This window comes from Argopecten irradians, chromosome 10 (genome assembly GCF_041381155.1).
Source record: "Argopecten irradians isolate NY chromosome 10, Ai_NY, whole genome shotgun sequence".
Taxonomy (NCBI): domain Eukaryota; kingdom Metazoa; phylum Mollusca; class Bivalvia; order Pectinida; family Pectinidae; genus Argopecten; species Argopecten irradians.
In genome coordinates, this window is record NC_091143.1 from 4,040,509 (window position 1) to 4,056,670 (window position 16,162).

Sequence of the window (16,162 nt, forward strand, 5' to 3'; positions counted from 1 at the left end):
TTTGATGTACATCAAAAGAATCGCATAACGGTACATATATGGCTATGAAGCTGATCGTCGCTCTATGTTAATCTTCAAAGGAAGTCTTATCAGACCTGTGATTGGTTAGTTTTCTTTTCTCCTGAACTGTTTCAGTTTTGCTATGAAATAGTCCAGGTGCGCAGACATCGTAAGTGATAGAGGATATACCAGTACAAGTGTTTTTTTACAAAATCAGATACAAATCCTTGAGGTCTTCTTCAAAATTGGAAATACTGGAGTAACCATTGTATGTGAATATCCTATAAGAATCCAAGTATTTACTTTTTTTTTACTTTTTGGATTGTGAATAACATTTGACTCTGATTTCTCGATACAAACTTGGGTCAAAATGGTCTTCCATATTATTTTACTTAAATTACATGACGGTGTTTTTTTGTTTCGGGAAATTGAAGTCAGGATAGAGTCTATTAAGCAGAAAGGATAACTGCGGTTTTTTTCAGATCGGCATTCATCAACTCATGATTTTAAAGCAGCACAAAGCTTACCATATATCTATGCAAAACTAAATAAAACATCGAACCAGGAGTTACAGAAGGATAAGTGAGTTTGACTTCATCAACAACCTCTGCCTTTGAACCGATAGCATACAATCACAATTGCTACCAATATGGATTACAGCAGCACAAGGCTTATGTATAGATGTGCGTTAACTAGGAAGCCATGAAATAACTTTAACAAACCAAAGACCAAGTCAATAGTTTCTTAAACTATCCACTAAGTGAAACGATCTTATTGATTTACATATATATTTAGAATTTCAGGCTAGAATCCTCTGATTTTTTCTATGATACACAGTCATTTCCAATAAAATTATTAACGGCGTCTAAAACAAGCCTTCATTTGTAATATGACCATAATCTTTTTTTTTTTTTGTAAACAATGTCGCTGCTATATAAAATTTGATAAATACAATAATGGATTGAGACAATGTCTTTGTGGCTCAGAAACTTATTTTGGCATGTCCGGTAATTCATTTTGCATGAGTTATCACTTTATTTCTAGCTTAATTCTTGGCGTGGCACTCTTTTGATGTCACAAAACATGTATGTTGTTCCCGGCAACATCCGGTTTACCGGTAGACGAGTTACACTGGTATATTATTATCAACTGCATAAACAGATATCTTATTCCAGGAATATTACCGCCAGTACATTTTTATTGATAAATCTATCAAAACTTGTGACTTTTATTGTTGTTCTAGGACTGAAATCTGACACACATGCCTGGCTATACCGATATGAGAATCTCCCATCAGACATTAAATCGGATAATCTGCTTGTAGTGGGAACTCCAATCAGAAAATTCATCCCATAAAATCGGATCACGTGGGCAATAGAGGGATTAGATCGGATGGGATGAAGACTGATGTCAGACTTAGTAGGTGTTATGTTCAGTCCGTCCCGTCCACCGGAAACCGTAAAGAATACTTTAGATAGCTTATATTGACTTTGTTACTTCATGGAAGAATTAACGATATTCTTGTATTCTGTAACTATTTCCCTTCATATGTTGATTTTTTTCTTGTTTTAATGTCGTAATATTTACACTTTCCCTGTTAAGTTGCAAAGATAGGTTACTAAGTGACGTCGATCCAGCTATCAACAGGATATTCCATCAAGATATTACTACGTGTCAATATTCTCTATCAAATGTATTGAATTTAAATGTTTAGTTATGAAACTCCAGCAATATTAGGTTCGTTAATTATTAAAATTCGTATATTTGCAAAATTTAATTTGAAGCATGTGTTAACATAAAATATAAGAAATTAATGATTAATTACAGGCGTTGTTAATAAACAAATAAGCCAGTAAATAGTAAACTAATACGGATGAACTGTTGTAGACTAATTACCTGGTCTCTGTTTCATCAAGAGTTGGCTCCGACGTTAGTGTAATATAGAGAAAATGACAGTGTGATACATTCTTCTTTATGACTTTTACTGAGCATCTGTTCATTTTGAAGTCTTTAAGTTAGAAACAAATTAAATATTTTTCATTAACAACGATCAAAGATAACTTTGTATGTTTGTAACAGCAGTAAATTATAAATTACCTGTATTTTATATTTCATTAACTTAATTACAATCCTACTGAAGTATGACGTATTGTCTTTGGTACTGACATGTATAACTATCAAAACATTAAATACGAAAGCTTCATGTTGTATAGACATTTCCTGGTAAATAATTTACACCAGAAACATATTCTGTAGCAATGTTCATGCGAAACCAAATCCATGATTTTGTACGTCAAACCGAAACAGTTAAAACATGAATTATTAAACACTATGTGTAGAGACAGTAACGTTACAGTGATAACATGTCACAAAGCTGTAAATTGATTATGACGTGTGATCTGAACACCCGAGGCTTATTACTTTTGCTATATACGGGTATGTATGTTTACAGACATTCAAACAGATAATGAATAAAGTAAAGTAAGGAAGGTATACAGAATATTTCAAAGAATTGATTATTTCGTAACTTACAATGGATTGTTCAGGCTTCAAAGATAAATCATTATAACATTTCAAAATAATGGTATGAGAAACAACTAAACATGAAGCTATTAGGTATATTTCATAGCATTAAGCTTGCTAAGCAATTTTCCTTCTGCTGAATTTATACACTGCGTTCTATTATTTCATCGATCTTGAAGTTGGATCATAGTTTTACTATTGTGTCGTTACTCGCTGCTTTAAATAATGGATTCTCAATATAATTCACTTAATACCGCCAAATATCTTCTAAATCCATTAGGCAGCGTCTTGTATAGAAGTAAAACTGTAATATAGGAATCTAAGGTGTCAATGTATCACATTCGGCATGGTAAAGAAGAACGATGGCGCTGTGTAATATCGGGGAGAACTAATGGCGCTGTATAATATCGGGGAGAACTAATGGCGCTGTGTAATATCGGGGAGAACTATGTTAGAGATGTAATTACTACCATTGTAAGTACAATACAGTCATATGTTCGCACAATAGGAAACGACGACAACTTCCACAATGAAATCAATAATGACAATACAAGAAGGTTGCGGATAATATTACGAGATGGATTACAGTACATAGAAAAGTAATACTAGTAACAACTAGTAAATCAATCGAGGATTTCAGTACGTACAGGGTACAGTAACTGATACAAAAGTGAAACACTCCAGTATCAAGTTAACATGCTAAAATGAAGCTTATACCACATAGTCCATCTTAACTCATATCATTGATGCTCCCAACAAAACGCCTTGTATTAAATGGTATTTTGGTACCGATAAATATGTAATTTAAATTATTGATTGTTTAGGTTAGATGTTTCGTAAGGTAAAACTTACAATGCTTATTGGATAAAGAAGATGTACAATACCAAGATATTGTAGCGTGACAACTCCACGCGGAAATCGATGTCACATTTCCTATAAGTTTACTGGAGAACATTTACCGGCGAGACATTGAGAAAAAATTTGTCCGTGAATCATTTAGAATTCAATAACGGGTAGATAATTAAGCATTTAGATTGTCATATCACAAGCTAAACAGTACAACTGGTACACATCATAACATTCTAAAAAGAAATAGGTTATCAAATGAGATTTAGGAGAGATTAAAGATGAATTCTATTTTATTATTGCATGTCCTTTTTTTTAATAATTTAAGGTCCATATTTATCAAAAAAAAAGATCTAATACAATAGAACAAAAAATGTTTTCAAGCTAGTTAAGCTTCATGGTATCTATAATCTCTCACTGTCAAATTTAGTTTAATATCTATAATCAGTTTCAAAAACACGAAATTAGGTAAATAAATATATTTTTCTTCAAAAAGATGGAATTAGTAAATATCTATATTTCACTTAAAAAAGAAAGTGAAATTGGATAAAGATCTATACTTTAGCGTCAAAAAGGCGAAATTATGTCAAAATCTATATTTAGTTTATTACAGTTGCACTCATTTCATATAATTTCTTGCTATTCACTCAAAAACAAATCCCTTCCGTAGAGAAAGGCTCTCGCGCTATTTTCCATAACTAATGTGTCTTCACTCTCCTGAGAGGCTGTGTTTTGTGTTGCGCATTATATCCTCATTAAGCTATTTTTACCCATTGTCCTCAAGGCATACGCAATAAATAGATGAAGGATTAGTGTTGGTGTTTGTTTTGTTAGAATAATGTGAAAGGGTGTAACTTTGTCAAATCGATATTTCTAATAACGGCGGGATGGACAATGGAGGGTATACATGTGTAACGCTAGGTGTTACTATACAACTTACCTACATAGGTCGGGGTTGCATTCATTTTCATTCCATAACAGAGGTAAGTGTCTTTCTGCAACAAAGGAGATCACATCAAGTTAAAAGTCTTCCTAAAAACTAACTTTTATAACCTTGAAACAAAGGTGGTCGATTGGTTTTTTCAGAATAACAGTAAAACAGTGACAGAATAAAATGTCATGTTTTTATGTTTTTAAAGACTTTAACAACATCAATGTTTCTGGTATTTTCATATCACAATAGAGATCGATTATTTTCTGTGATAAATAAAAAAATCAAGCTATTAATCTATTCAATTAGTTTCAGTTCAAATTGTAGGAAAATATTGTTATATTCATCAATTTCAGGGAAGGCGTTACCTTAACCAACGTGACGGATATTAGTAACCATAGCGACGGAGTGTTTCAGTTTCAGTTTTAAGTTATTATTTCACATTCAAACTCATAGTTATTAGCACGAATGACGTATATCGATTTAGGGCGCTAGTATGTCTTGGAGGCGTGGAATTAAAACAGAAAGTTGGCTTAAGTGATACGTAATCCTTGTTTTAGGATGTTTACACCAGAAAGGTAAGCTGCAGGTGAAAGTTAGCTGTTAACGGGGTAAAGTTAGCTGGTAATGGGGTAAACAATATGTGGAGGTTCTGTATATCCCTATGAAAGGTGTGGGTAACATTAACACTGACAAAGCGAATATTGTGGAATATATAAATAGTATAATATATAATACTAAGTATCCATATTAAATGGAAATAAAAGGAGTATGATTGGATAAGTTGAACACATATACGTGGTCAAACCAATGATGAATACGGATAAACTTAAGTTAATAACAGAATTGCAAACCTAAAAACAAATACCAAGATGTTAAAACAAACAAATAAAAAAATCTGGGAAGATTCTCAAAATCCGTATCATAGCTTAGAATCGACAGAATGTCAATAAAATAAAACAAAACGTCATTACAAATATTCATGTAAAGAACTAAACAGTTGAACGGCATCAGACGTTGCGGAAGAGTACGCCAGAACAATAGGCTATTTACTGGGGCATTTGGAATCTACTCCATAAAAAAAAGACAAAATACTTCATTTTGACATGTATTTATATTTTTTCAAGCACTGATCGCAATATTGCTCATTTCGTTGTAAAGCCTCGAAAAAACAGCATACAAACCATGTGAAAATGTGCAATAATTAAGGGTATGAGAAGAGGAAAATAGAAAGCTACATTCTTTAGTACTAATTTATTGGCAGGTAACTACTTTGTACGTGTAAAAGGGAAATTGACAAAGTCCTTTGTTGGTCTAGTTTGATTATTCAAAAGTTTTTCACATCTAACTGCAACTTTAATGACCTCTCGACAGCCACACCAAACCGTGTTTAATTAATTAGCAGTATGCCATATTCGGTATCGTGTCAGAGTGAGAAACACGTATTAATTTGTACTTACCACCTTAGGTTGAACGGTTGGCATGAGGAAGTTTACATCTTCTGTTTTCACACTTTTTTTGAAAGGTGAGGCATGTGTACAACATACCAACGCCGCGAGAACAGCCAAAATGGCTTTCATTATGTTTCTGAAATATAAAAAAAATATACAGAAATGACAACACAAAAATTACAGAAGTTCTTGAAGCATTCTTGCTTAACTGAATTCCTCATAACACACGTTTGCGCAACATTTTAATTTATGTATACCTAATGAACAACCTATAGTAAGACTATAGTAAGACGAGAGACTTGTAGTTGATATTTGGGTTTGTGTATACCGGTCTATGGTGTGTTAAGATTACGTGTACATGTACCTAGGATATGAATCGTTTACTTCCTTTTTATAAGTGTACATTAAACAATGTTAACACACTTCGTATCTTACACAGTCAATTCAGTTCTAGAGAAGTGTGTTGTTCAAACAGAAAATATCTTGCAAAAAGTGTCTATAGTAGAATAATGACAAATATTGATCATTAGCTTTCTAACGCAAAAATACAATGTAAATGAAAATGAGAAATTCAAAACTTAAGAATAGATGTAAATTATCATTAATCGTTTAGTTTGAACATGTGGAAAATGGTTTTATCGGGATTAATTTTCGTTAAATATCGTCACTACAAAGGAGAACAAATACAATCAAGTGTTATTTGATGTTATTGCTGTAGATAGATTTATTAGGATACACAATAGGTTATATGGCTTCATCTAATACGTCTTAACACGTATCTAGGGTTTCTACTTAACTTCCTTATAAGTTGTATGGGCCGTAACAGCTGTATTTCTATATAAATACTAAATCATAACTACTACAGACCATAACTAAACGATACTCACGTGGAGTTAGTGACGATACAATGTAGGTTACATAAATAGTATTGTATGTATATTACCTGTAGACTAGGTCTTACACATAATACAGAATATTTATACCACTAATTTCGTCACAATAATATTGTCCAAGTATAACTCAGAAAAATATGTCATCGTTTCAATTATTCATATCTACAATCATAATAGGAACTTTTACGTAATAAATTATCAATCGCCACAGGAGAGATGTCCCTGTACCTACCCGTGGTCCTTTACAGGCAAATCCTTCAAGGTGTTAATTTAAAATCAATATATATTATCAGAATACGGAGTCCACACACAATTTATCAGTCAATACGTACCAAGAATTACAGGTTAAAAGTGACCCGGATGTAAAGATTTGAAGGGAATACCTGTATAACTATATGAGCGATGCACTGACAGTGATGGATAAGGGAATAGGTTTGGGCCTCGGGCAGTTCGGCAAGTACACAAATACACATTTTGATTGCTTGTTAGGACAATATTAATGTCGCTGTATTGTTTGGTATCAGGACTATTTGTTACGGATCACACAGGTGTTTAGGGAATGATAATACTTATACACGTGTATTATTGTTACAATAGGAAATGACAAGTACTAACGTTTTTTGTTTTAAAATTTCTTTTAAAATAATATTGTAACCATAAAGCCTTTACCATGGGGTTAGTTTGCATATTACAACGTAGATATACATAACTTATATATTAAACTGCTCAAAAGCTTCAGGCGAATTTGTTTATTTTCTTTAATATCTTATCTTTATAATAAAATTAACGACCTGAACATTTTAAGGATGTACACCTCTGAGAAGTCAAAATTTTCTTGTATTAAACTTTTTTTCTCATATAGATTTTTTGAAAAAGGAGTTCATACCATAAAAGAAAATGGAATAAAAAACATATGTCCGTGTGCTCGTTTTTGAGCTTTTGTCACTCAAAGATACCTAGTTGACAAAATATTGGATTTTATGGGAATTTTGCCGTTTTGACCATATAAGATAGAGATTAAAGCCATAATTTCCTAATGAGGTGTTTGATATGTATGAATGTTTGTAGAATTCATTTTCTGGTAGTCTTTTTTAAAAATATACCAGATTTTATCAATTAGACTAATATTTTTTCTCAGAATAACAACATATGCTACCCCTACCCCTTAATTTTGAGCTACAAAATGCACCATTTTCAGCCATTTTTGCCAAATATAACCCTTTATAGAAAAAGTTCTGGTATTAAACTTTTGTTATTATTTTGCATATCAATAGGAAAACGGCTGTTCTTTCTAAATCAGGAAGAAAAATTGGGGGTCCGTGTGCTTACTTTTTTGCTCCATTTGAATTTTTGTTATTTTTCAGTATTTTAGAGTTAAAAATAAAAGTGCCCAAATTACCATTAAATGTTAAAATAAAGTCACAAAAGTGTATCAATACACATATAAATGCTCAATATTTTAATAACTACGAACCTAGTAACAATTTGCAGCAAAAATTAGCTCAATACAGCTAAAAATGTTGGCGCAGTGATGATTTAAGTAAAAGCAATTTCAGTAAAAAATGGTAAAACTGTGGCACTACTTGAAGCGAAAAAAGACACAATTTCAAAATGGCCGCCAAATGGGCCATTTCTTAAAACCCCCGTATAAAAAATTCTCCTAAAAATAGAAATGTAATTTTTTGACAAAATTTGCATCTGGCAACTTGCTACAGATACTGATAAATTGTATTCGAAAATCTCAAAACTTCTTTGATCTATGTTGAAACGAGACTTCAACGGGACTGAAACCTCAGAAGAATACAACCTTAAAGGAAGCATTGAAACGTTATTGTTCAATCTAAGCGGAAGCAAAACATTTCCTTCTATGGACACATAAGTTTGGAGTATTCCGTAAATAAAACAAATCTTCCTTAATGGAGTGTCCAAAAACCTGTGTGTACGTGAGACTAGTGTACGTGTGATGGATAGTTACAGATAAGGACAACCTACACACATCTCTTATCGGGGAAACTCGTCAATAAAAACACTCACCAATACTCGATAGGCAGCGGATATTTACACCGCAATCTATCTATATTTAAAGAATTTTATGTAACTAAGTTAAAGGCTTTGATGCACGAACAGGTATGCCACACTCGATTCTTATCGAGGAACTGGTAATGTCCAACTGGCACTTCAAAGTCATCATTGAAGCAATGTAACCATACTTTGCACGTCCATATGACATAATATTTTGTACATCAAGATATCTCCACATGTTGAATCGTTCGTATAACAAAAGGCAGCTAATAATGCGACATAATTTATAATTCTATCATTGTTATTTGTAGCCAAATGTAATATGGAGTATAACATAGGTATGGTTGTTTATGTGCCTTATAATAAATTACAGTTATATTTGATATTACAGAACGTAGTTGTGGCAATATCTTATGTTTATGACGACAGTCTGACCAGTAACATTCCAAAACATACTGTCCACCATGTGTACGAACACAGATGTTTTGTTTAAAGGTACATACCTTAGTGCTGCCTTCGTATCGAAGGTCCGCAGTACTAGGTCCAGTAATATATACTAAATTTGGTGATAACACAAGACGACCCTGTCTCGGGCCGGAGGTCACTGATAGTAGGGAACTTCACGTTCCTAATGTCACGTTCTATACAGTAGCACTACAGACTCGCGGTCAATACTATTCCAGTATGGCAGTGTGTTGTCATCCCTCTCTCAGACTCAGAACGAGGGGTTGACGCAAAACTGTTGCCATGACTACGGCTGTTCATCGGTTGAGTATGATGGCTTGTCGTTATTGAGATAATCAATGTTCAGCCAATGTCTGCGAGGCAGCACGCCCTACTGACGCACAGGATCAGTCAGCGTGTGAACCAATCGATACTCATACAAGAGAAGTTGGATGGGGATCGATCTTCAGTCTATATTTACTTATTTCCAATAGAGGCGTTAAACCATGAAATCAGATACCCGATCAATTGAGCGGGATACACGCAATCGACTGTTGATAACCGCATCCCGTTTGTTTGTTAAAATCGTGAAAATGTACAATAAATGTGTTGATAAAAAGGTTTGTACCTTTATTCTGAGTTGAGATATTGCCTCTTTGTACGTGCAGAAGCAGACGATACAGGATAACGGCATTATACAAATCAAGTGTGGTTGGTTGTCGCCTTATACAAGCAGTTGACAATGCTGTAATAAGGTTGTTCTTCTGTGTTGCAACGACGTTTGTTGCCTACTGCCCTGTCTAGTTAGGGAACTGTTTGGTAAAGTAAGGACCTCAGTTTATGACTGGCGAAGTCTTGGAACATTGCTCAATTATAATAATCATTTTCTGTTGCAATGTTTTCATTTCATTTTGGCTTGTTGATGAGGTATACAAGGTCGAATGCTTTCTTTTCCGAAACAACAGATATTCTTTGTTTTTCTCCCTTCATTGGCATTTCCTTTCTTAATCGAGTCTGAATTTTGGATTCATTAAGAAGCTGTTTTCCTTCATTAAAATAAGTAAATGACTATAGTCATTAGTTCTCTGGCGTTTGAGCAAATTAATTGCGAACGTGGAACGCGACATTTGCATCCACACAGTGTCCCTAATGTAAAATAATAAAGAATGAAATATAACAGCATTCCAGTGATGTTATACAGTGTGATAGCCGCATGAGACTTGTTACCGTTATGTGGGGGCGGTGCAATAAACCAATTAGTCGCCAACCAGTTACAAACTAACAATGCTGTACCCTTCCGAACGACCCCATTAAAAGTTCTAGGGAGCGTTTACACGGGCACAATTTAGATTCACAGTCTCATCGACTTCCTAGGAATATAAGTCATAAATTAAACTTCGACTTCAAATTATACCTACCCTGGTATTCAAATGTGGAGAACTCGGATTTTATATAGAACGTTCTTATAGATTTCGCAATCGCTGATACTCCCTGCAGAGAGGCACGTACCTTAAAAACTAAAACCGCAATTAAGTAGGCTTCCTCTGTCATGTTTCTCACAGTGCCCTTATTTCTACAGGGGGCCAACTCAATGAAAAATGGATGTTGTCATACATTGTTTGTATTTGGTGGATTGACTGATGAGTATATATGACATTCATGTGTTGTTTTTTAAAATACGAGATAAAACAGAGTTTTATAGTAAATATCCCGATAAGTTTCAAATCTAGTATTTTTTGAAAAAAAATCACATGAATGTCATCTATACCCACCAGTTCATCCACCAAATACAAACAATGTATGACAACATTCATTTTCATTGAGTTGGCCCCCTGTGGTTTTTCGCGCATTTATTTGAACCATTTTCATATAATACACAAAGAACAAGGTCATGGTCTGCCAGGTCATAATGTTAGGTAACTTAGTTTTCACTGGAGCCAAGACGAACAGCGGATGATAAGACATCGTATGTGAAATAAAAGGAACACACATATCCAGTACCATATTTATTAGCTAAGACTCTGAAGAAGTTTACAATATATTCCTAAACAGAGCAAGGCACAGTAGTGTAGACAGATTATAATACAGAGAGGTACCAAATGTTGGGGAGGGACTTCATTTTATCAAAAGGGTTAAAGTTTATACTTATGGCTACATTTAATTTCTTCAACAAGGAAGGGTGTCATGCTCGTAACCTGACAATTCAAATATCGGATAGTAAGATTGCATTGCAGCAAGTGATCCAGACTACTGAGAGGACGTATTCCCATTATGGGTGTTTTCTTAAACAGGTTATAAGCTCCCAATTGATTATTATAACCTGTCAATTAATTCATCGCCTGCTGTCATCTTAAATGTATTCCCCGTCATGCTGGTAAGAAGACTGGAAAGCTGTTGCTAGATGAGGGAGGATCTAAAAAGTCCTTTACTTCTAAGGCCTCTTAGTTTGGTATAAAACTAGTGTCTGATCATTTGTATTTGTAATTACTTTCTTCGCGAACTTACAATGTTCAAATGATTTCTAAGAAATATATATTTCCCTAATATCATCAGTCTTGAAATTTCATTGACGCCTATTAAAAGATGTCCGTGACGGCATTATATTATGGGTGTGGTTTAGTTTATGTTTGTGACTTCTTATACATACTGGCGTAGTTTTATCTCGACATTTAAATCAGGAATTTCAGAGATAGACTTATGCTCCCACAATTTACCGATTCGTCACTGGTTTTAGCCACGAGAGATTTCTTTGTCGACCCCTAAGGTATGACAGATTGCTCGCGCTAACCTTTTGATTACGTGACGTTGAGTCGACGGAACCATGTTCACGTCGCGGTGAAAATGCTTGTTTAATGGCAGTTATCTCATCTTTTTTCTTTTGTATATGGGAGAAAAAGAATCGGCAAGCTGAGGGTTGGACGTTCATGAATTGCCACACGGGTTGTGATTTCGTTGTCACACCCTCTAGGTAGGGAAATATTCTATTATTCATTAGGTGAGTCTAATTGTCATGGTAATGAATTAGATACTGTTTAGGGTGTTGTCACGGTAACGAATAAGATACTGTTTAAGATGTTGTCATGGTAACGAATAAGATACTGTTTAGGTTGTTGTCACGACAACGAATTAGATACTGTTTAGGGTGTTGTCACAGTATCACAGAGAACTAGATACTATTTAAGGTGTTTCACGGTAACGAATAAGATACTGTTTAGGGTTTTGTCACGGTAACGAATTAAATACTGTTTAGGATGTTGTCATGGTAACGAATTAGATACTGTTTAGGGTGTTGTCACGGTAACAGATGAGATACTGTTTAGGGTGTTGTCACAGTAATGAATAAGATACTGTTTAGTGTGTTGTCACGGTAACGAATTAGATACTGTTTAGGGTTTTGTCACGGTAACAAATAAGATACTGTTTAGGGTTTTGTCACGGTAACAGATACTGTTTAGGGTGTTGTCACTGTAACAGATCCTGTTTAGGGTATTGTCACGGTAACAGATTAGATACTGCTTAGGGTGTTGTCACGGTAACAGATTAGATACTGCTTAGGGTGTTGTCACGGTAAAAGATTAGATACTGTTTAGGGTGTTGTCACGGTAACAGATTAGATACTGTTTAGGGTGTTGTCACGGTAACAGATTAGATACTGTTTAGGGTGTTGTCACGGTAACAGATTAGATTCTGTTTAGGGTGTTGTCACGGTAACAGATTAGATACTGTTTAGGGTGTTGTCACGGTAACAGATTAGATACTGTTTAGAGTGTTGTCACGGTAACAGATTAGATACTGTTTAGAGTGTTGTCACGGTAACAGATTAGATACTGTTTAGGGTTTGCATCCACAAGAGTAAAACCTCTCACTCTACTACACTCATACCTAATACAGTTATAATATCACATATATTAGCACTATATATATAATCTTATACACTCGGGACTATATATTATATATATTGATGAGTGCTAGAGACTCATACATCATCACTCTACCTAAATAAATGTCTTATAACATTAAAGGTCTAAACTAGTTCATAAGATATCAACTTCATATACCATACAATGTACAATATAATCATAATTAAATGTAACCAACTGTACTATATAGCCACTAAAGTTTCATGCAGGAGAATTATAATCTGTATGATTACATCAGACGGTTAATCTCACATTCTGTCTCTCAACAAGTGTTCTCAATATCATCACAAAAGCTGAGTATGAAGTTTAAAGTAAAATATACCATGATGTATGAAAGATTCTGCAAGATTACCACAATACTTAAGGCCCTAAAGGCTGTCGGTCCTCGGCCTGGAGCTGCTCTGGCCTGAAAGGCTGTCGGTCCTCGGCCTGGAGCTGCTCTGGCCATGGCCTCAATACAGGCTTTAATTGCTCGCACATTTCGTATTATTTTGTAACCAAACACATACATTTAAGCTGCATTGACAATGACAACTCATACACACAATGAATCAAAGAGCATCAAAATATTGATCTGTTACAATTACCAGCTACAGCATATATGGTTAAAATAAAACTACAATGAACCCATTCTTGTGCATGAGCTGGCAACATGAACTTAACAAAGTTTAAAGATGAAGTCAACAAAACAAAATACCTATTTTTCAAATAAATGCAGATTAAAAGAAACTTTAGAAAGTCATTTACTAGCGTTTCTGGGAATGTGATAATAGATTTCAATGAAAGTATCTTAAATCATTTAAAGGACCTAACTTCAAACAATATAAAAAGTTGGAAAACTACATCATTATTATGTCAAAAAAAAAATCTCAATAAAAGACTTATTACTCTTTTTATCCATCATAAATTAAGTATTCTTTTTTTATTTTCAAAATTATTTTTGCAGCATTAGATTTTTTGCCCAATAAACATACAACATATATGCTTTACATTAAATTTTCTTGTTTCCAAAGTTTCTCTCCATTAATATAACTAATTGACTCTCACCACACGATATCATACATGTAGCACCATACTAGTATATAATACATTCCATTAACGCTGCGATTTCTTGCAGTCCGCAGTACAAACTACATGTACAAAGTCTAGAGAATATTGTGGCCAAGTGTACGAAGTTATCTTCCCTTGTCCATTTCTGTACTACACGATATGGCCGACTGTCAACCTATCAGTACTAATATCAGTCTAACGTTGTTTTCTTCTAAAGTCTCATACAAGGTGAACATCCAGTCGAATTGCTATTTTCTTAAGGTTTACATTTTTACCAGCAATTTCTGTTTTCCTGTGAATAGGTCGGCCTGTGATTCGGAGGTGATAAACCTTAGGTTTATGGATTTTCCTTCTGAATTGTAAAGAACTAATGCCCTTTCGTTCATGCATGCTGAAGATGTGTCGTTCGTTGCCACGTGCGATTGAGTATCTGATATTGTTCTTAAGTGCTGCCAGAGCAGGTAAAACCTTCATCACCTTTGTCTTTCGTCTGATATTTGACCTATTCAGGTGCAGCACGATTGGCTTGTCAGGATCAAGGACATTCTGGTTTGACCTTGATGCATTGTTTGACCTCTGATGTTCAAGCATTCTGTTTTTACCCTTTTTGGTCACCTACAACAAAGCATATGAATGAATGTGTTGTGTTTCAACAGCAACATTGTTAGTGCAACAAGACTAAAGGGCCTGCATTGTTCAATCGGCCATATGATCTTGATTCAGTCGAAAACAGTCTGTAAGTTTAGACTTAGCTAATCACAGATGACGTTTCAAACAGTTACATCATTTTTGAGTGGTTAAACAAAAACTTAAGTCTAAGACAGTTTCATGATCCTGGCTCTGGCTTCCTCATTTTAATACCTGCATGTAAAACAAATTGGGCAATTCAAAATAGTGTAGAAGACATTTAAAACCCTTGGTCTAGTAGTGACGTTCATATGATCAATCCAGGTTAAATACCCTAGTATATTACAGACCAAATATACTGGGTCATCCATCTGGACCTTTAGGGAGATATTTCATGGGAACATTGATGCCAACTGGAATGGCAGGAGGATTGAGATGATAGATGCCACACTATGGCATATACTGGTACTCAGTATATATCATGAAACATGAATAATTGCTAACTATGACTATCATTTCTGTCAAATATCAAAGAAACACAATTTAATAAAGCATGACAATATATTGACTCGTGCCCTATCCGGGCCTCAAACTCACAATCTACGGCATCCAATCCCCTAACCTAACATAGCTGTGCCTTCTACCACTGCGCCACATCCACATCCCTTCGTTGCTTTGTTAAATTGTGTTTCTTTGATAAAATTATCATTTCTGTCATGTATTTACATACTAACTGACATTATCAATAATGATTTTGTAATATCAGTTTGCTTACCTTAAGCTTTTGCAGGCCGGCAGACCTCTTGCTGCGTTGGGTTAGGGGCAGGTCCTGGTCCTCTATATCACATTCATAGCAGCCCTCCCCGTGGGGCAACGTCCCGTCTGTGGGAGCTGGCACGTGGGGGATGTTACCATTGGGATAGATCTCATTTAGATTATCTTCCGGGGGTGTATTAAGGGTCGACAAACAATGCCTATAAAATATATTATCAATACTTCTGAATTATGCAGTATATACCATAGTGCTTAAAAAGTGATTTTTGCTTCAACTTTTAATTTTTCGGGCAGATTTCAATCAGACACTGTGGCTCAAATATCATTAAGTTAGCTATCTCCTCAGTACTTACCCTTGTCCAATACTCAGGTAGCCTGTTGGACAGCCACAAACAAATGTTAATCCATTAGGTGAACAACCAAACAGACACTGGTGGCTGTTACACACATTCGGATCTAAAACAAACCAAATAGAATGGCTGTTACACACATTCGGATCTAAAACAAAACCAAAGTTATTCTTATATTTCCATTTGCCTGGGACTAACACTTTAAAACCTTCACAAGCAAAAAGGGAATGTATAAATCGTAATTCAATAAATAAAATTTGTAACAGTGATAAAGGTGTGTACATTACACCATTCAGTGACAGGGCAGTAAAGGTTTGTTTTGTATCACATA

At 34.6% G+C, this 16,162-nt stretch overlaps 2 protein-coding genes across 6 annotated transcripts in view; both read right to left on the reverse strand.

The window, feature by feature from the left end:
• Positions 1-9,379, reverse strand: part of LOC138332934 (probable peptidylglycine alpha-hydroxylating monooxygenase 1) — a 34,311-nt gene extending 24,932 nt beyond the window's left edge. The window contains exons 1-3 of one of the 4 annotated variants that reach the window (XM_069280986.1): positions 9,170-9,379; positions 5,761-5,887; positions 4,310-4,364 (exon numbers count right to left, since the gene is read on the reverse strand). In XM_069280986.1, the coding sequence (XP_069137087.1) occupies positions 4,310-4,364; positions 5,761-5,880 (175 nt within the window). In that variant the 5' untranslated portion in view covers positions 5,881-5,887; positions 9,170-9,379. Of the gene's footprint in view, positions 1-1,896; positions 3,670-4,309; positions 4,365-5,760; positions 5,888-6,876; positions 7,031-9,169 lie in introns of those variants that run through there. The other 3 variants (XM_069280985.1, XM_069280987.1, XM_069280988.1) reach the window with 3 other exon arrangements.
• Positions 9,380-11,103: 1,724 nt separating this feature from the next.
• The window catches only part of LOC138332933 (fibrillin-2-like), a 35,941-nt gene continuing 30,882 nt past the window's right edge, over positions 11,104-16,162 (reverse strand). Inside the window, exons 52-54 of one of the 2 annotated variants that reach the window (XM_069280984.1) lie at positions 15,835-15,937; positions 15,483-15,681; positions 11,104-14,695 (exon numbers count right to left, since the gene is read on the reverse strand). In XM_069280984.1, coding sequence (XP_069137085.1) covers positions 14,300-14,695; positions 15,483-15,681; positions 15,835-15,937 — 698 coding nt within the window. In that variant the 3' untranslated portion in view covers positions 11,104-14,299. Of the gene's footprint in view, positions 14,696-15,482; positions 15,682-15,834; positions 15,980-16,162 lie in introns of both variants that reach the window. The other variant, XM_069280983.1, reaches the window with a different exon arrangement.